Source organism: Schistocerca gregaria, chromosome 3 (genome assembly GCF_023897955.1).
Source record: "Schistocerca gregaria isolate iqSchGreg1 chromosome 3, iqSchGreg1.2, whole genome shotgun sequence".
Classification (NCBI taxonomy): Eukaryota; Metazoa; Arthropoda; class Insecta; order Orthoptera; family Acrididae; genus Schistocerca; species Schistocerca gregaria.
This window is the reverse complement of record NC_064922.1, coordinates 850,673,700-850,694,323: the sequence shown is the minus strand read 5'-3', so window position 1 is coordinate 850,694,323 and position 20,624 is coordinate 850,673,700. Positions and strand designations below refer to the sequence as shown.

The following is a 20,624-nucleotide window of genomic DNA, read 5'->3' as shown; positions in this document are numbered from 1 at the left end:
TCTTATCGTGGCGTATTTATCTTCTGCCGTTAGGTCAGACGATAGAAATGCCACTTGCACGCTTAGAGTAGCAGATTGACGGTGACCAACTTTAAACAGAACTTGGTTAATTTTCAACACACATTTATTAAAACAATAAAAAGCATAGATCTTATGTAACTGGATTCTGGATGCTATATACAATTGACAATGTGAAGTTCCTTTGGTCTTGGTACGTTAATCTTATTCTCGCATATCTCTGACACTTGACAAAGTGACTACTCATTTCTCTTCATGGCTATGTACAGGAATATGATAATCTTATTATGCGCAGACTGAAACTTGGCTATAGACTGGTACAGACTAATGCAGACAAATGCAGACTAATGCAGACTGACTGATCGGAGGTCTGTACGCTCGTTATAATACCTCGCTCGTTCAGGTATCACTGAGCGAGTGTGACCCATAAGGAGAAAAGGTTCTACGTTAGCAACAATCTCATTGGCTGCCTTACATAGTAATACGCGGATCAGCGGAAGCAGAATTTGGTCCGTCTCTAAGATAGCGCCATCTCGTAGTGCGGAGACGGACGAGCGCTGCACCTGAGCTGTTGTGCTTAGCGGGGCGCGCTCTAGTGGGAAAGTTGTGTACGCGCTGACTACGCGGAACTATGTACACGACATGAAGCAACATTTCAGGTTAGCGGCAATGTAAACCGATATAACACGATCATATTGGGACTCCAAACCCCTGCTTGTATTAATAAGCACGAAAAAGACTCACGTACCATTAACTTTTTTGTGCCATTTCAAGTGAAAAAGTGTACGATCCCTTCTTTTTTTGAGAAGAAAACGGCGACTGGAATGAGATATCTTCAACTGATACTGAACTGGGTTCTTGCACAACTTCAGGAGGACTCCGATGACTTTATTTCCACAGTGGCGTAACAACGTACTTCAGTTTCTCAACGATACTCTGCCTCAAAACTAGTTAGGGTGCACGAGACCCCAAGACACTGTCATGCATTCTTGGCTATAGGATCGCCAAACATGTTCCCATGACATTTTGTCTTGAGGGGATACGTAAAGGAAAGTGTGTTCATCCTCCTTTTACCTAGTGACATAGAAGAAGCGAAGAACAATATCAGCTGCCACAATTACATTGTGTAAAGTTTATGGCGAATTTAGCTACCGTCTAGATGTTGTTCATGTTGCTGTGGTGGATATACAGAGCGTTTCTAATAGTGTAGCTAAAACCCTTAAGATTTTGTGTTTTGCAAATTATCCCATATTGGTAGTATGTTTTTATCAATAAATATGGATCCAGAATGAGATTTTCACTCTGCAGCGGAGTGTGCGCTGATATGAAACTTCCTGGCAGATTAAAACTGTGTGCAGGACCGAGTTTCATATCAGCGCACACTCCGCTGCAGAGTGAAAATCTCATTCTGGAAACATCCCCGAGGCTGTGGCTAAGCCATGTCTCCACAGTATCCTTTCTTTCAGGAGTGCTAGTTCTGCATTTTTCGCAGAAGAGCTTCTGTAAAGTTTGGAAGGTAGGAGACGGATACTGGCAGAAGTAAAGCTGTGAGTACCGGTCCTGAGTCGTGCTTCGGTAGCTCAGTTGGTAGAGCACTTGCCCGCGAAAGGCAAAGGTCCCGAGTTCGAGTCTCGGTCGGGCACACAGTTTTAATCTGCCAGGAAGTTTCAATAAATATGGAGTTTTCAAATCAGGTCATTCTTTTTGAAACACCCTGTATATCCAACATTTTTGAAATTCAGTTTCACAAGAAAGGTATACTGTACCTACACTGTGGTGTCACCGCCAGACCCCACACTTGCTAGGTGGTAGCTAAATCGGCCGCGGTCCGTTAGTAGACGTCGGACCCGCGTGTCGCCACTATCAGTGATTGCAGACCGAGCGCCGCCACACGGCAGGTCTAGAGAGACTTCCTAGCACTCGCCCCAGTTGTACGGTCGACTTTGATAGCGATGGTTCACTGACTTCTACGCTCTCATTTGCCGAGACGATAGTTAGCATAGCCTTCAGCTACGTCATTTGCTACGACCTAGCAAGGCGCCATATTCAGTTACCATTGATATTGTGAATCATGTACTGTCACGAGCGACGTTCTTCATTAATGGATTAAAGTTAAGTATTCTACCAGCTACGTCTGTTTTTTTCAATTCTAATTCCCTTGTCATGTTCCAGACCTCACGCCAGCCTGCGTGAGCTGAGACGCGTGATTTCGGCCTCCTTTAGTAATAAGGTGTTGGCTCTCCTGCCAACCACAACATACACATTCATCAAAAATTAAACACATTATAGTTGACTCGGCATAACACGTTATTTTACTTACTTTTTTGTCAGTCAGCTTCAAATTGTAAAAAGGCACATTAAAAACAAATGCAAATGGATTAATAAATCGAGGACTCCTGCCTGAGGCTTCGTAAACAGAGCTACAAGGAAAAAGAGTGAAATCACATCCAGCCATAACTGAAAATACGTGTGTCCTTAGTGCTGAATGTATCCTTGATGTCTCAATTTCGTCCTATTTTACGGTAACTGATAAAAAATGCACGAAAAAAACGATGTATCCACTGGCTAGTTACCATGCAATAAAAAAACCTGGAAAGATGTAAACCTAAAACTAAATAAACATGCACACGCAAATATCACAATAGTAACCCCCCCTCCCCCTTCCACCCCCAACATTCCGCTCCACTTGTCAGCCTCTCAAGTTACCATGAGTCACAGATTATCATCGCAGTAAAGTCAAGTGCAGTTCGAGCAGGTTTTCATTTGCAATTCAGTGAGAGCTGCCATTCAATAAACTTTTAGTCCAGAAATACTCACAGTTGAGTCAATATGCGTACTTCAGACTCGGAAACATAAAAGTATGTGTTCAAAATGGCTCTGAGCACTATGCGACTTAACTTCTGAGGTCATCAGTCTCCTAGAACTTAGAACTAATTAAACCTAACTATCCTAAGGACATCACACACGTCCATGCCCGAGGCAGGATTCGAACCTGCGACCGTAGCGGTTGCTCGGCTCCAGACTGTAGCGCCTAGAACCGCACGGCCACTCCGGCCGGCTGTAAGTGTTCAGTCCACTCCCTTGACTTGTAAATATTGTCAGCGGTAAGTTATCATAAAAGACCTGCTATGAAACATTATTATCTCAAAATAAAATATAGATAGTGAAGCAAAATAATAATTACTTTCTCGACATTCAAGATACTTCATCAATTAGGAGAAACATGTTCCGTCAAAGACGAACATAAAATGAAGTTGCAAAACACGAATAACACTACAGTTATGTAAATTAAAGGTGAAAGGGGGCGGGGGAGAAAAGGAAGGAACTAATGATATCAGCTGCATTGGGACTTTTTGAGGAATCAGCATCAACGAGTGAAATGTGTACCGGACTGGGACTTGAACCCAGGATCTCCTACTTCCCAGGCAATTGGGTTAACCACTACAGTGCCCAGACACAATGTTTATCGTAAGCGCGCACACTATCTCGGCATTCCCCCCCACATGACCCATGCTCCCCTCCAACGCCACCTATCCACAGCCCCGTCCATATCTTCCATGTTTGCTAATTTTAGATTCATTGCTTATCTAAGCGAAGCAGTTATACGAATGCGTGGCATCTGTTCTTTCTGACATGTTGCATTCAGGTAACTGATATGCCTCGATGGGCAATGAATCAACAAACATCAGTGCAGATGCATGTTTACGTTCAATCTGCAGTGGTAATCCAAAATTAATGGAGGGCGGAGAACATGTATGGGACTGCAGACAGGTGGCGCTAGGTGTGAGTGGTCAACTGGGTTCGTGCTGAGATAGTCAGCGCATTTGCGATTAACACTATGTCCGGGCGGCGCAGAGCTTAACCCAACTGCCTAGTATACAGGAGATGCAGGGTTCGTGGCCCACTCTGGCAAACGTTTTTCTCTCGTCGTCGCTGATTCCGCACAAAATTCCCGATGTAACTGATGTCATTACTTCCTGCCCTTTCCTTTCCTCCCCATACCCCCTCCTCTCCACCTTCAATTTACATAATATGTGTCATAACTGCAGATGTCCGCCCCAAAAGCTGAGTGGTCAGCGTGACGGATTGCCGTCCTACGGACCCGGGTTCGATTCCCGGCTGGGTCGCGTATTTTCTCGGCTCAGGGACTGCGTGTTGTGTTGTCTTCATCATCATTTCTACACCATCCGGCGCGCAGGTCGCCCAATGTGGCGTCGACTGTAATAAGACCTGCACCAAGGCGGCCGGATCTGCCTCGTAAGGGACCTCCCGGCCAATGACGCCAAATGCTCATTTTCGCAGCTGCAGATTCTGCATTCATATAAATAATAAAACTGACAACATAGTAAGTTTTGGGTTTGTTAATCGTTCCCTAGATCGTGTGCGCCATGTAAGATAATATTGTGTGGCAAGAGAATTTAGTACAATTCACTTTTATCTTGGAGCGTATTGAGAGTTCAGATATTACGACCTACCTTGAACAGAATAACTTCCGTTTTTGAAAACACCGATTATGCAAATCTAATCTCGAAATTTTCAATTTGGTATTCTCAGTGCCAAAGAAAGAGGATGGCAAATTTGTTCGGTGTTATTTCAGTATTTCCATTGTTTGGTGCTTCTATACTTTGGAAAAACTTTTGATTCAGTATCACTTCGTCGCTTTCTAAGGACTGTATTCTCTAACAAGGGGACCCTCCAACCTGTAAATCTCGGATTTTGATGCGCTTCAAATATGTACCTTGCTATCCGGTTTTTTAGCGACGAGCCTTAGGTTTGAGAAACACGATTTGCAGTTCATTACGTGCTTTGTACACCTGTATCATTACTAAAACTCCAATCAAGTCAGCGTAGCGCAGCGGTAAAGATTTGAGACTACCTCGCTCCAAGTATCGCGTTCAAATCCTGCTCGTGCATTTTTTTTTTTTCAAAATCGACCTTTTTCAATTTTATTTCAGAGAATGTCAACAAACAGTGTAAGGTATGCGAAATTATAAAGATATATTGTTATTAATTTTTTCTGTCCTACAATATTACAAAATCTTATTTTCCATCGTCCATATTGCTTGACGTGCCAGAACAATATTGTGGGTGATACTTATCATAGAAACAACAGAAGTACAAATTTTCGCAGCACCACAGCCATTTTATGAAAGCAGCCGTCTTGAAGGAGCACCGTTCCTTCATAAGCGAAACCGGGAAACACAATTCTTTTGCATTCAAAAATATTTCTCTTTCATCAGTTAATTTCGATGCAAACCATGCGTATCTAATCATACTTTCAAAATTAGTTTGCGCTGAATTGATGTAGGATTAGCGAATGTAATTTTATCGAGTCTTCCCTAGAAGCGATGTATCTATTGTCTTTCATCAAGTCGGGAGTATTCTGAATAATTTTCGTGAAGATTTTCAATTGTCGGTAAAAATAAACATTGCAGACAAAAAATGGCTCTGAGCACTATCGGACTTAACATCTGAGGTCATCAGTGCCCTAGAACTTAGAACTGCTTAAACCTAACTAACCTAAGGACATCACACACGTCCATGCCCGAGGCAGGATTCGAACCTGCGACCGTGGTGGTCGCGCGGTTCCAGACTGAAGCGCCTAGAACCGCTCGGCCACACTGGCTGGCTAAACATCGCAGAACTCGCATAGGAGGCCACTTTGGTGGGACTGAATACATCTTTACAATTTCGCACAGCTTCCAATGTTTGTTGATATTCTTTGAAATAAAACTGAAAAGTTCGATCGATTTTGAAAAAAAAAAAAAAGAATATACGAGCAGGATTAGAACACGGTACCTCCAGCGCGGAAGCCGTGAACCTTTACCGCTGCGATACGCTGAATTACTCAGAAAATGTGTAATGTTACAGATATACACTCCTGGAAATGGAAAAAAGAACACATTGACACAGGTGTGACAGACCCACCATACTTGCTCCGGACACAGCGAGAGGGCTGTACAAGCAATGATCACACGCACGGCACAGCGGACACACCAGGAACCGCGGTGTTGGCCGTCGAATGGCGCTAGCTGCGCAACATTTGTGCACCGCCGCCGTCAGTGTCAGCCAGTTTGTCGTGGCATACGGAGCTCCATCGCAGTCTTTAACACTGGTAGCATGCCACGACAGCGTGGACATGAACCATATGTGCAGTTGACGGACTTTGAGCGAGGGCGTATAGTGGGCATGCGGGAGGCCGGGTGGACGTACCGCCGAATTGCTCAACACGTGGGGCGTGAGGTCTCCACAGTACATCGATGTTGTCGCCAGTGGTCGGCGGAAGGTGCACGTGCCCGTCGACCTGGGACCGGACCGCAGCGACGCACGGATGCACGCCAAGACCGTAGGATCCTACGCAGTGCCGTAGGGGACCGCACCGCCACTTCCCAGCAAATTAAGGACACTGTTGCTCCTGGGGTATCGGCCAGGACGATTCGCAACTGTCTCCATGAAGCTGGGCTACGGTCCCGCACACCGTTAGGCCGTCTTCCACTCACGCCCCAACATCGTGCAGCCCGCCTCCAGTGGTGTCGCGACAGGCGTGAATGGTGGGACGAATGGAGACGTGTCGTCTTCAGCGATGAGAGTCGCTTCTGCCTTGGTGCCAATGATGGTCGTATGCGGGTTTGGCACCGTGCAAGTGAGCGCCACAATCAGGACTGCATACGACCGAGGCACACAGGGCCAACACCCGGCATCATGGTGTGGGGAGCGATCTTCTACACTGGCCGTACACCTCTGGTGATCGTCGAGGGGACACTGAATAGTGCACGGTACATCCAAACCGTCATCGAACCCATTGTTCTACCATTCCTAGACCGGCAAGGGAACTTGCTGTTCCAACAGGACAATGCACGTCCACACGTATCCCGTGCCACCCAACGTGCTCTAGAAGGTGTAAGTCCCAGCCAGCAAGATGTCCGGATCTGTCCCCCATTGAGCATGTTTGGGACTGGATGAAGCGTCGTCTCACGCGGTCTGCACGTCCAGCACGAACGCTGGTCCAACTGAGGCGCCAGGTGGAAATGGCATGGCAAGCCGTTCCATAGGACTACACCCAGCATCTCTACGATCGTCTCCATGGGAGAATAGCAGCCTGCATTGCTGCGAAAGGTGGATATACACTGTACTAGTGCCGACATTGTGCATGCTCTGTTGCCTATGTCTATGTGCCTGTGGTTCTGTCAATGTGATCATGTGATGTATCTGACCCCAGGAATGTGTCAATAAAGTTTCCCCTTCCTGGGACAATGAATTCACGGTGTTCTTATTTCAATTTCCAGGAGTGTACAAACCTTGAACTTCAAAATCCGTGATTTACAGTATGGAGGTTCCCTTGTAAGACAATAAAAAAAATGGCGCATCCTACAGAAAGTACCCAGTTGGGACCGAAATCAGTAGACGTGACGTAAATGTACAGACGAACAAATGATTACCAGAAAAACAGGATGATTTATTGAAGTGAAAGAGCTTCACAAATTAAGCAGGCCAATAATGCGCTCGTGCACCTCTGGTCCCTACGCAAGCATTCATTCATCTTGCCATGCACTGATTGGGTTGTTGGATGACCTCCTGAGGGACATCGTGCCAAATACTGTCCAATTTGTGCGTTAGACCGTCGACATCTCAAACTTGTTGGAGGGCCCAGCCCATAAAGCTGCAAACGTTCCCCATTGGGGACAGATCCGGCAAACTTATTGTGCAAGGTAGGGTTTCACAAGCATAAAGACAAGCTCTAGAAGCTCCCACTGTGTGTGGGTGGGCATTAACTTTCTAAAATGTAAGCCCATGATGGCTTGCCATGAAGGGCAACAAAATGAGGCATAGAATATCGTCGACCTACCGCTGTGCTGTAAGGGAGTCGCAAATGGCAACCAAAGGGGTCCTGCTTTGGAGTGAAATGGCACCCCAGACTATCACTCCCAGTTGTCGGGCTGTATGGAGGGCGGCAGACAGGAGCCAGGTTGGTGTCCCACAGCTGTCTCCAGATACATCTTCGCTGGTCATCGGACCTCATGTCGAACGGGGACTCATCACTGAAAATATTTCTACTCCAGTCAGTGATATTTCAGGCTAAGTTTGCCAGTGACCACAGGTTTGTTGGTGTGCAGAGGTCAGCAGTAGTCGGCGCAAGGGGCTCCATGAGCTCAGCCTGTTAGCCGCCTGTTAATGGTATTTGTTGGTACCGAAGCTGCAATTGCCCGTCAGATTGATGATAATGATGAATCCCCCTGGTATGCATTCCCTCTCTGACGATTGCCCGATCCTGACGTTCTGTCTTCTCCCTAAGTGGACAACTTGCTTCTTGATGCTGTGTTCGGCCATTGTTCGCCCATTCCTGCCAACATCATCGAATATTTAAACGTCAAGCGATTCGCTGGTTACCTCTACAGGCTTTTTTGAGCCCAACTACACGTCTTCTCTCGAAGTACGAGGGTTATTCGGAAAGTAAGGAACGATCGGTCGCGAAATGGAAACCACAGTGGAAGTCCAATGAAGTTTTGCACAGGTGTGTTGGGCAGTGTCTCTAGTATGCCCAACGATTGCGTTACGTCGTTCTTTTTAGTTCTGAGCGCACGGGGGGCACATAAAGAAACCTAGACCAATAGTGTCTCCCGCCAAGTACGACGACCTGGTGAGAAATTTCGCCTGAAGCTATGCAGCCAACATCACGTAACTGTGACAAGTTTTCTTCTTCAAGCTAATTCTCAGCCGCATTCTGCAGGGGCAATGAAGATGCTCCTGCATCGTTTTCAATTGGAAATGTTTGATTACCCACAATACAGCACGTAATTGTCTCCCTCTGAGTTTCATCTCTGCTCACGTGAACCGCTGGCTATGAAGACAACGTTTTGGTACAGACAACGAGCTGTAGGCCAGCGTAGAGAATTGGCGGAAAGCACTGGCGGCTGCCTTCTACAACAAGGGTACTGGAAAGTTCGTTCAACGCTACGACAAACGTCTAAGTCGGATCGGCGACTATGGAGATAAGTGTCTGGAAGTTGTAGCTAACTGTTGATTTTCGCTATGGTTTCCATTTCGCGACGTATCGTTCCTTACTTTCCGAATAGCTCTCGTACATTGCATAGTTACTGTACACCTGAGTACACAGAATAAAATCCACAAAGACTTTATGTCCTGGCACCGATATGCATCCATTTACTGTCCTTGCCAGCTGCACGATGAAATTGCGCTCCAGCAACACGAGTCATCCGTCGGTTGCCAAAGTGTACAATTTTGCATTTTCCGTCGATACCTGAATGAATATAAATTGTGAGCAATTTCCATAACTCCTTCGTGGTGCGTCGTTTCTTATGTCTTAGAGTGTACATTGTTATGGAATGTCTAGCAACGTTTGCGGCTGGAGCGTAAAATTTCCAGATAGTCTGGACGCATCGCGTTATCCTGGATGGAGAGTCATCTACAAGCACTGAAGTAATGACTGGTGCGCCCCACGGGAGTGTAATGGAACCGATTCTGTTCATGTTGTACGTTAGTCATTTAGCGAATAGTAGTAACTGGAATCTACGTCTTTCCACAGAAAATTCAGTTATTTTTTTGGGCGGTAAACATTAGTTAGCGCACGCTAAAATATCAGCATGGAGCAGTCCCTTAATGTACAGAGATTAAAACGTATGTTCTTCGCAGATACGTCAAAACGGGGTATCCTTTAACTACGGGATTAATGACACTGTAATATTCCATCTCAAGCTGAAGTCAGACAAAATATAGGCATTATATATATATATATATATATATATATATATATATATATATATATATATATATATATATATATATATACACACACCATTCTTGCACGTAAGTAATTATCACTGGGAGAAAATAATCACAAACGAAATACGTTTTACTTAACTTTCTCTCTTGCTTGCTACTCCTTGTCTAACGTCGAATTTATTATGTGATGACTGAAACACATTGCTTTGTTTATTATCTTAAACGCAGCTGCAGCAAAACCTATATCAGGTTGCACTAAAAGGGGACATGGAGTATAAACAAGTAACGGCAGTGCGAATTGTCAAAAGTTTGTTTGATTGGCGAAAGAGCATAATAGAGATGTTACAAAACCTTAAACACTGGTGGAAAGAAGCGCCACAGTTCGTGAGAATATGCTTAGGAATTTTCCAGTATCGTTTTTCAGGTCAGAACCGTGAATATTTTCACCCTTCCCCTCCTATGTATCTATGTCGCACAGATCAAGAAAAGAAGTAACAGATCAAACAGAGGTCCTCAAACACTTGTTATTCCTATTCTCTGTCATTTAATGGAACGGGGTAAAATTTAATAGGAGAGGGTAAAACGTTATTGGAATGGTACGATGAAATGTACTGCCCGCCATACACAACACTCATCTGCAGCGTATGTAGCAGATGGTTTTGGCCAATTTGCATACTCGTAACTGTTTTCCATATGTCTACATTTAAGGAAGAGCACACTCAGAAGACAGTAAAAATGAGAGTATAATAACAGAAGTAAATGTATTGCGCTATATACCTACAAGATCGGAAATAAAATTATTGTATGGAAAGAGAACTTAGCTGGGAAAAACTCTTGCAGCTCATTTTTTAATTTCACGCGTCAGGCATTTTGTGTTATTAGATAAAGATTGAAAGGTACAGATTTTATAACACTAATTATACCATTCTGAGATAAAGTAACTTGTAACGAGAAGTACTGAAATCCATTTTTTGTTGGGCTTGTCTTCTAGTAACAGACGTCACAGACGTCATAATTCTTGTCTATTCTGCACTATTTGCTTCTCATAACATTGGGAGATGGAGGGGGGTACATGAACTTCAGTGCTGCATTTAAGATAACTGACTATTTAAATAGCTATGTACAGATTAATTATCATCTTCAGTGATCACAACATATTACTCTTACACTATGGAAGCTACTTTTCTAGAAGTCAGTCATTCGAACAACAACAGAATAATAATAATACTAATAATTGTTTAGAATGAGCAAACTACATTATCTTCCAGATTAGTTTCTCTCTGATACTTGCAATATCACGATCTGCCTGCGTAGAAATGATTAAAAACATCCAGAAAGGCCTTTAGTTTGCGTTAACGCCAAAACATCAAATAATTCTTCTGTAGCTGGTACGTTTATCTGTATCGTAAATAAATATTTGATGTTGGGGCCATTGTCATGTAAAAACGAAGATTTTATCGTAAATAAATATTTGATGTTGGGACAATTGTCATTTAAAAGCGAAGATTCTGGTATCTTTTTAAAATTAGGAAAGAAAACATTCACTAGAAATTAGGAAGAAGTTATTTTAAAGTTATTATTTTCGTTTGCCTGATTCTGCCTGTTAAGATTAGTTAGAGTACCCAGTTCATCTGAAAATGTGTCTACGTCTGGTCAACATGAGGACAATGGAAGATGATTTATGCGCACGGGAAAGGATAGTGGAAAAATGACTGAACTGTTTTTTTTTTAATTAGGAGAATTAGGGGAATTTCTTCGGATTGCATTCGTTCAATAATGTAGTACAAATATTTTCATTATTTTCATTAATGTGTTTGGAAATCCAGTCTGCTCTGCACACTGTTTCCTGATGTCCACCAAAATATGTTTCACACTTCTATAAAAATTTCCTTCTACTAGACAGCATTGTCATGTTATTACACTGAGCAATGGCTTAGTCATTCTTTGAAGTGCACTTCATCAAGTACTTACCGGTAAACAGACTGACATCATGAAGGGCAATTCCGACTAAGAATAAAATCTGGGACTGTAGCACAACATGACAACATGGTCACATGCCCAGAAATGCTTCATTGGAAATGGTAGTAGGTGTGGAAGCGTATGTTCGCACACATTTCACACCGTTGTAGCACCTTCAGTGATTTCTAATACATATTTTTTACACTATCTTATGGCAAACACTTCACTTGCAACGCCACTCCAGTAACGAAACATGGTTGGATGACGATAAATGAATTGTCTTGGCAAAACGCAGAACAGGCGCACAAAAATACTCATATAAAAATACGTGAACCACTTTGAGTACAATATTACAGATCCCTAAGATAATTGAATTTCCCTCAAGCAAGACAAAACCTATTCGTTAGTTACTAACTTAAATCTAAATAATGTCAGTTTCTTTGGTAAAATATTGCGATTTTCATCTTCACATACCTTGGACATGTAGCAAGGTACACCAACTGGTAATATTTAATAGTCAATGTTCGTGTTAATTTAGGAAATTCAGCGGAATGGAACTCTGACCATAAATGGTTATTGTTATTTGGCTTTGGCGTGCTCAGGTACTATGTTGCTTACCACCCATAAATACATGCTGTATCAAAAAGAATCATCCAAATTGGCACATCTATATTTCTGAAACTAATAAACATATACAATGAATTTTTTCACACCTTTTCACAGGTGTTGTCTACAAAGGAAAACGGACACATTCACCTTTTCCGGTGAAACTGCAAAAAACACATTAATTTTAGTTAGACCCTATCATGTTGCACAATTTCATGTACTTGTTCTGTATCCCATATTCTCACATTATGACCATGCACCATTCCATTTAAATGGAATGTTGCCTTCTCACTAAACACCTAATACTGGAAGAAAACTGTCATCCTCCATCTTGACAAGAACGAAAAAACAGAACTCCACAAGTTGTTGTTTGCCACCTTCACGAAGAGCTTGCAGTAGTTGAATTTTCTATGGTTTCACGTGTAAACGTTGATGCAGTACACGCCAGTCGGACAAAATGGTTCAAATGGCTCTGAGCACTATGGGACTTAACATCTATGGTCATCAGTCTCCTAGAACTTAGAACTATTTAAACCTAACTAACCTAAGGACATCACACAACACTCAGTCATCACGAGGCGGAATAAATCCCTGACCCCATTGGGAATCGAACCCAGGAACCCGGGCGCGGGAAGCGAAAACGCTACCACAAAACCACGAGCTGCAGACCCAGTCCGATATCGAGGGCATGTTGACCTATCGAGCTGCACGGCGAACGGATTTCTGCGGACTCATTGTGAAACTATGGTGGATGCCTTCGACGTCTGTGTCAGACACTCGGGGACGGCCCCGCGATTTGCCTTTACACAAACAAACTTTTTTTCGGAAATGTTCATGCTATCGTCTAATGATTTGGATCCTATCATCTACACCTTGTACAGAAGTCATGCTTAACAGTTATTACTGACCCGCATTGCACAACACATAGAACAGAGTATGCTTTCTGTTGTCTGACACCTCTTTTACTGGAACTGAAATGGGAACTCACTGCTGTTACTTAGCGGGAACCATGTGAAACTTGAGAGTTTCCTCATTCCAACAGTACATTGTTCACGCACATATATCAAATAACATAGTAGTTATGAGTGTTTGAAATCGGATGATTTTTTTTATTCACCCTGTACAGTATTTTTCATGGATGAATGGAAATCCAGAACTAATAAAGTCTTTCTGTATGAAAATTAAATTAACTGTCACAGGAAAAAATAAATTTACATGAGAAATCCAATAGTAAGACAGAACTCCAAAAAATTGTGTCTGAGTGATCAATAACGAAAAAGGGGACACACTATAAACCGATTTGTACTGCAATGAGTGCATTACTGTGCCCATCATGTTCCTGCACAGAGAAAAAGTTATGGGGAAGTGTGGAGAGGTGAGATTTGCTTATGCCTAGCAGGAGGAGCCAGACACTTTACATAATGGCAAGGCATGCAAAGAATTGCTGTAGACAATATGGCACAATATTGCATTCTCTTCAAATATGGTCACGTCTCAATTTCGAGGAGAGTGTCCATCATTGTATAAGATTGTTCACAGTGATTTGCTCTGAGGAAGAGTATGTTTCATTGGCTGATGTGAGCTGGTAGCAGATGATGTGCAGAATGGTTCAAGAACTGGCCCATCTTCCAACATGACACACACTGTAGTACTGCCAAAGATGTGCAGTGCGGATGGGGAGTGAAGTTTTACTTTCGTAAACATTTAAGGAAATTATTTTACCAATAAAATCTATTATTGACAGGTCTGGATCTATCTCAGACAGCGCAGTGTCTCAAGAAATCTACGGTGCACCTGCAACTGTCGTGAGTGTATCAAGAGCCAGCACCTCGGCATCAGAAGATTCAGTTACTACGCACAGCCAACCGGCCCCACCCGCACCCGGAGTCGACACGGCAACAGTCCGTTCCAAATGCCGTCAGCGTCTCGGAGTTCTGAACTGCTCTCGTCTGAGGCTGGACACTTTTAACGCGTCCCCAAAGTTGACGTACATCGAGGAGCTCGTCCTGTCATTCAACCGTATTGAGAACCTGACGAGGGAGACTTTCACCGGGCTGAAGTCACTGCAGAAACTTTTCGCAGACCACAACCGCATCACGTTCGTGTCTGAGGATGCGTTCTCAGACCTCCCGGACCTGAAGGTGCTCGACCTGAGCTACAACCGCGTGCAGCAGCTGGCACCGGTCGCGTTCTCGTGGAACCCGCAGCTGTTCATCCTAAACCTGAGCGGCAACCCGCTGGAGGTGGCCGGCCTCGGCAGCTGGCTGCGCTCGGACTCCCTCGGGGTGCTCTTCCTCAACTCGTGCAACGCCACCTCGCTGCCCGCCGACGCCTTCGCCGGGGTCACCGAGCTGCTGTACCTGCACCTGTGCGGCAACGGGCTGCGGCAGCTCCCGCCGCAGCTGTTCCGGGAGCTGACGGACCTGCGTCACCTCTACCTGGACCACAACCTGCTGAGCTCGCTGCCCGTGGACATTTTCGCCGAGAACCTGCAACTCGAGTGGCTGTTCGTGCGCCACAACCGCGTGGCGCTGAGTGCCGACGAGCCGTTCCTGAACGCGAGCTCGCTGCTGATGCTCGACCTGGAGGACAACCGCGCGAGCGCTGTCGGCGAGCGCACGTTCGCCGGCCTCCAGGGGCTGCACAACCTGACGCTGCGCAAGAACGCCATCCGGCGCTGGGCGGGCCCGCCGCCTGCGCAGGCGCTGCCGCGGCTGCGCTACCTCGACCTCAGCTGGAACCGCCTGCGGCTCGCCGACCTGCTGCCCTTCCCGCCCTACCCCGCGCTCGCCTGCGCCAACCTCGGCGGCAACCCCGCCGCCTGCGACCCCGCCGTCAGGCCGACGGCCTTCTGTGTCAGTGGTTGCCGCGTCTCCACGCCTCCGAGGACGGCCGCTTCGGCTGCACTAGCAGGCAACTGCACTCGCAGGTAAGTTCGTACGGAACAATCGGAATAATTGGAAAATTGTGGTGAGTTCTTATGGGACAGGTCATCCCCATTTTCAAGAATGGACGTCGAACAGATGTGCAGAACTATAGACCTATATCTCTTAACGTCGATCAGTTGTGGAATTTTGGAACACGTATTATGTTCGAGTATAATTACTTTTCTGGAGACTAGAAATCTACTCTGTAGGAATCAGCATGGGTTTCGAAAAAGACAGTCGTGTGAAACCCAGCTCGTGTTATCGTCCACAAGGTTCAGGGGGCATAGCCGCAGGTTCCCAGGTACATGCCGTGTTTCTTCCACAAGGCGTTCGATGCAGTTCCCCACAGTCATTTAATGAACAAAGGAAGAGCATATGGACTACCAGACCAATTGTGTGATTGGATTGAAGAGTTCCTAGACAACAGAACGCAGCATGTCATTCTCAATGGAGAGAAGTCTTCCGAAGTAAGAGTGATCTCAGGTGTGCCACAGGGGAGTGTCGTAGGACCGTTGCTATTCACAATATACATAAATGACCTGGTGGATGACATCGGAAGTTCACTGAGGCTTTTTGCGGATGATGCTGTAGTATATCGAGAGGTTGTAACAATGGAAAATTGTACTGAAATGCAGCGAATTGACACATGGTGCAGGGAACGGCAATTGAATCTCAATGTAGACAAGTGTAATGTGATGCGAACACACAGAAAGAAAGATCCCTTATCATTTAGCTACAATATAGCAGGTCAGCAACTGGAAGCGGTTAATTCCATAGATTATCTGGGAGTATGTATTAGGAGTGATCTAAAATGGATTGATCATATAAAGTTGATCATCGGTAAAGCAGATGCCAGACTGAGATTCATTGGAAGAATCCTAAGGAAATGCAATCCGAAAACAAAGAAAATAGGTTACAGTACGCTTGTACGCCCACTGCTTGAATATTGCTCAGCAGTGTGAGATCCGTACCAAATAGGGTTGAGGAGATAGAGGACAGAGGAGATAGAGAAGATTCAATGGAGAGCAGCGCACTGCGTTACAGGATCATTTAGTAATCGCGAAAGCATTACGGAGATGACAGATAGACTCCAGTGGAAGACTCTGCAGGAGAGACGCTCAGTACCGGCTTTTGTTGAAGTTTCAAGAACATACCTTCACCGAGGAGTCAAGCAGTATATTGCACCCCCCTACGTATACCTCGCGAAGAGACCATGAGGATAAAATCAGAGAGATTAGAGCCCACACAGAGGCATACCAACAATCCTTCTTTCCACGAACAATACGAGATTGGAATAGAAGGGAGAACTGATAGAGGTACTCAAGGTACCCTCCGCCACACACCGTCAGGTGGCTTGCGGAGTATGAATGTAGATGTAGATGTAGATGTAGACCAAAATGCTGAGGTCTTCGGTCCCTAGACTTACACACTACTTTATCTAACTTAAGCTAACATACAATAAGGACAACGCATTCACCCATGCCTGGGGGAGGACTCGAGCCTCCGATGGGGGAAGCTGTGTGAACCATGACAAGGCTTCCGAGACCACGTGGCTCCCCCGTGCGGCACGTAAAAATCGTTTCCTCATCATCATTTGGATTTAAAACTTGTTCAGCAACCAAGTTTGCAGAGGAAAATAGGGGATTCTGGATCGCCTATTATGAGACAACTATTGATCTCGCACAATTCTTGGGTGTAAGACTGGGTCACGACACAATTACTCCATAATATTTGGACACACATTGCCATATTCAGGTGCTGTGTGCTGATTGCTGCTCAGAGCCTCGTTATGATGATGCGTGGTTTGTGGGGCACTCAGCTGCATGGTCAACAGTGCCTACACGAAGTCCCAATTTTTATGCAGCCCAGTTTTTACACAGACCAGTCTAGCATCTGTCACGAATGATGATGAGGAGGAGGAAATGATGAGGACACCATAAACACTCAGTCCCCAGGCAGAGAAAATCCCCAACCCAGCTGGTAATCAAACCCGGGACCCCATGATCCAGAGGCAGAAATGCTAGCCACTAGACCATGAGCTGTGGCCTCAGTTCCTGGTGGCATCCTGTATACCTTGGGCATTACCACCTCCATCACTCCTCTCATATCGCTATCCATGCAGCCACCACAGTGGATGGTAGTGGTGCAGTGTCCACGTTATCGCCGTCGGTTGTAGACTTCCCTGTACGGGCACACTATTCCTTTCCTAGGCTCAGTGCTGGGCTTCACTCTTGATGCAGTTGTAGGTCACTTTCTTCACTAGTCACACCATCTCGAATCCTGAAATTAGAGGATTCTGGTTTGTCTATTATGACACAGCTATTAAGTTAGTCAACACTCAAGAGAAATTAGAGGATTCTGGTTCACCTGTTATGAGACAACTATTGACCATGCACAATACTCTTGTGTCTTGACGGGTCACTTCATTGTTACTCCATTACATTTGAACACACAGACACATTGCCATCTTCAGGTGGTGTGTGCTAATTGTTTCTCAGATCCTAGCAACGTCATGTATATTTTGGGCATTACACCTGCATCACTCAACTCATATCGCTATCCATGGAGCCACCACAATGGATGGTAGTGATGGCTTTGGACACTGATCTCCACCGTACACATTATTGCTGTTGGTTGCAGACCTCGCCGTACAGAAACACTATTCTTTTCTTTGTCTCAGCGCAGGGCTCCACTGCTGATTCTGTCTAGTCACACCATCCTGATTTAATAGCCTCTGTAATCATGCAATCCCTGAACGAGGAAGACTGACTAAGCACCTTGGTGTTATTGAAACCATAGTATGGCCAGTCTTATACTATGGTCAGCCACGGCTGATTTGGTGGTCTGGTGTAATTCACAAATTTAAACAACACTGCCAATGGGGTACAGCGACCTGGTGCCATATTTAGGTTAAACCAACAGTCGAGATCGCAATAATATTTGTTTATTTACCGGTTTTGGCTTACCTTAAAGTCATCTTCAAAATTTTTGGCCCCCTACAGCTGGTGCTGGCAGCTCCTCGATTTATTCATGATACCACGATCGTACACTGAGTGGCCTCTATGTTCAGAGGCGCCTTTTTCTCCCATGCATATGATTTCCCCCACTTTGCTTTGCTGCAGTGGCTGGGGATTTGGTAGATCCCTTGTTTGCGATGTGCTGGATCGTCCTTAACTGAGGTCAGTCGTGTCAAGGTTTTAATGGATGTACGAAATAGACATTTAACATTATGTCATGCCAAGAACTTATTGATTTTTCTGGAAGTATTGACGACAAAAGGGATACATGCTAGTGATTTTTGCTCTTCTTTCTCTTCCTGCTGTTGTCTGGGTACAGCCTGTCTAAACGCACGCACTATCCTCTCGCTGCTGTACCTACTTCTTCGGAATGTCGTCTCGAGGTGTTTCAGCTCATTTGGAAAAATGTCTTGGTCGCAGATGGATCGCGCCGTATGAACAAGTATGCGTAAAATGCGTTGACTTTGGGAGCCGTAGTGACTACTGGAGGCAGGCAGATACAGATAAGTGTGTGCAGGTTTTCTATAGTACGCACTCTGTCCCAATTTCCCATCCGGTAAGATGATCTAGTTGTAGCGGCATATAACCCAGGTGTGGAACCCTACACTGAGCCTAGAAAATTAGAAAGAGTCCGTACAGTGAGGTCTTCAACCGATAGCGATAGTGCAGATACTGGAGGCCAGACTTTGCAGACAGACACCGCTATCCTCCCCATCACCACCATCCAGTGCGGCGGTCGCATGAACTATGATAGGAGCGAGATGATGGAGGGAATAAAATCCGACATACAGGGTGACAATTATTGAACTATATGAAAAAAACCTAAATTAGATATAAACTACGGTGTACACGCATTTTATTCAACATGCGAAAATCACTACAGATGTTCGGATTTAGGTTATGACGTTTTAGATATGCCTGACATCATTGACGATGATGTGGCGTAGACGAATAGACAAATTCTGTATGACACGCAGAAGTGTCGGAACATCGATGCTGTCGATGACCTCCTGAATGGCTGTGTTCAGCTCAGCAATGGTTTTGGGGTTATTGCTGTACACCTTGTCTTTAGTGTAGCCCAACTAAAAAGAGTCGTATGCCGTCAGATCCGGACAACATGGTAGCCAATCGAGGCCCATGTCAGTGGCCTCTGAGAACCCCAGAGCCAGAATGAGGTCCCTAAAGTGCTCCTTCCGGACATCAAACATTCTCCTGCTTCGGTGGAGTCCAGCTCCCTCTTCCATAAACCACCTCATGTCGAAATCAGGGTCACTTTGGATCGTGGGGATGAAATCAGCTTCCAGATCTTTCACATACCATTCAGTAGCCACCGTGCTATAAGGAATATCACACAGATTATTCCCTGACTGGACATTGCACACCCATTGAGGGTGAAGAGACTTCTCGATCGCCGGCCGCAGTGGCCGAGCGCTTCTAGGCGCTACAGTCTGTTCGAATCCTGCCTCGGGCATGGATGTGTGTGATGTCTTTAGGTTAGTTAGGTTTAAGTAGTTCTAAGTTCTATGGGACTGATGACCTTAGTAGTTAAGTCCCATAGTGCTCAGAGCCATTTGAACCATTTTTGAACTTCTCGATCGCGTAATGCGGATTCTCAGTTCCCAATTGCGCCAATTTTGCTTACTGTCGAACCCATCCAAACGGAAGTGGCCGACAACAACAAGGCGTATGCACATCTTAATTCTCATCATACCCCGCGGCCAACCGGCCATGTTGAACGTCCTAACGCAAACCGTCCAGAAGTGTTGAAGATTTTATTTCATATAGTTCAATAATTGTCACCCTGTACATAAAAGGCATTTTCAGAGGATTTTTTAGGAAAAATATAGTTTTGTTTTTACATGTGGTACTAATATATTCGAACCATCTCTGACCATAAATTTTGCGCCAGCACAATATTATTATCAATTACGTACCTGCCTTGTCAGAATCTGTATGTTCTCTAATCTGGACACAGGTATTATTCTAAAATATTCCACCGACTTGCCTGCAATATAAATAGTGAGACCCATCTGGAATGGATGTAAATAATCCACTGCAGCAAGAGAAAGGTGCTACAATCCATAAAATCAATATTTATAAACTTTCTCCAGGAAATAATAACACTAATAAAATTGTTATCAATGGGCAATTTTTTTCGAGGCAAGCAAAAGAGGACAGGAATCATGAGGAAACCTGTGGCGAGACATACAATAACGTAAAGAAGGACTTACAGAACATAGCATTCTAGAGAATGGCATGAATGAAAGTACCCACTGATGATGACAGAAGTGAGCCGAAACATTTTTGGACGATAAGAAGCTCAGTTGCCGGTATAATAGGTGAACCCGAGTTTCAG

At 44.8% G+C, this 20,624-nt stretch overlaps 1 protein-coding gene across 1 annotated transcript in view; it reads left to right on the top strand.

The window, feature by feature from the left end:
- Nucleotides 1-15,257, top strand: part of LOC126355625 (podocan-like) — a 218,115-nt gene extending 202,858 nt beyond the window's left edge. Inside the window, exon 3 of the mRNA XM_050005988.1 lies at nucleotides 14,069-15,257. Coding sequence (XP_049861945.1) covers nucleotides 14,069-15,257 — 1,189 coding nt within the window. The remainder of the gene's footprint in view (nucleotides 1-14,068) is intronic.
- The last annotated feature ends 5,367 nt before the right edge of the window (nucleotides 15,258-20,624 follow it).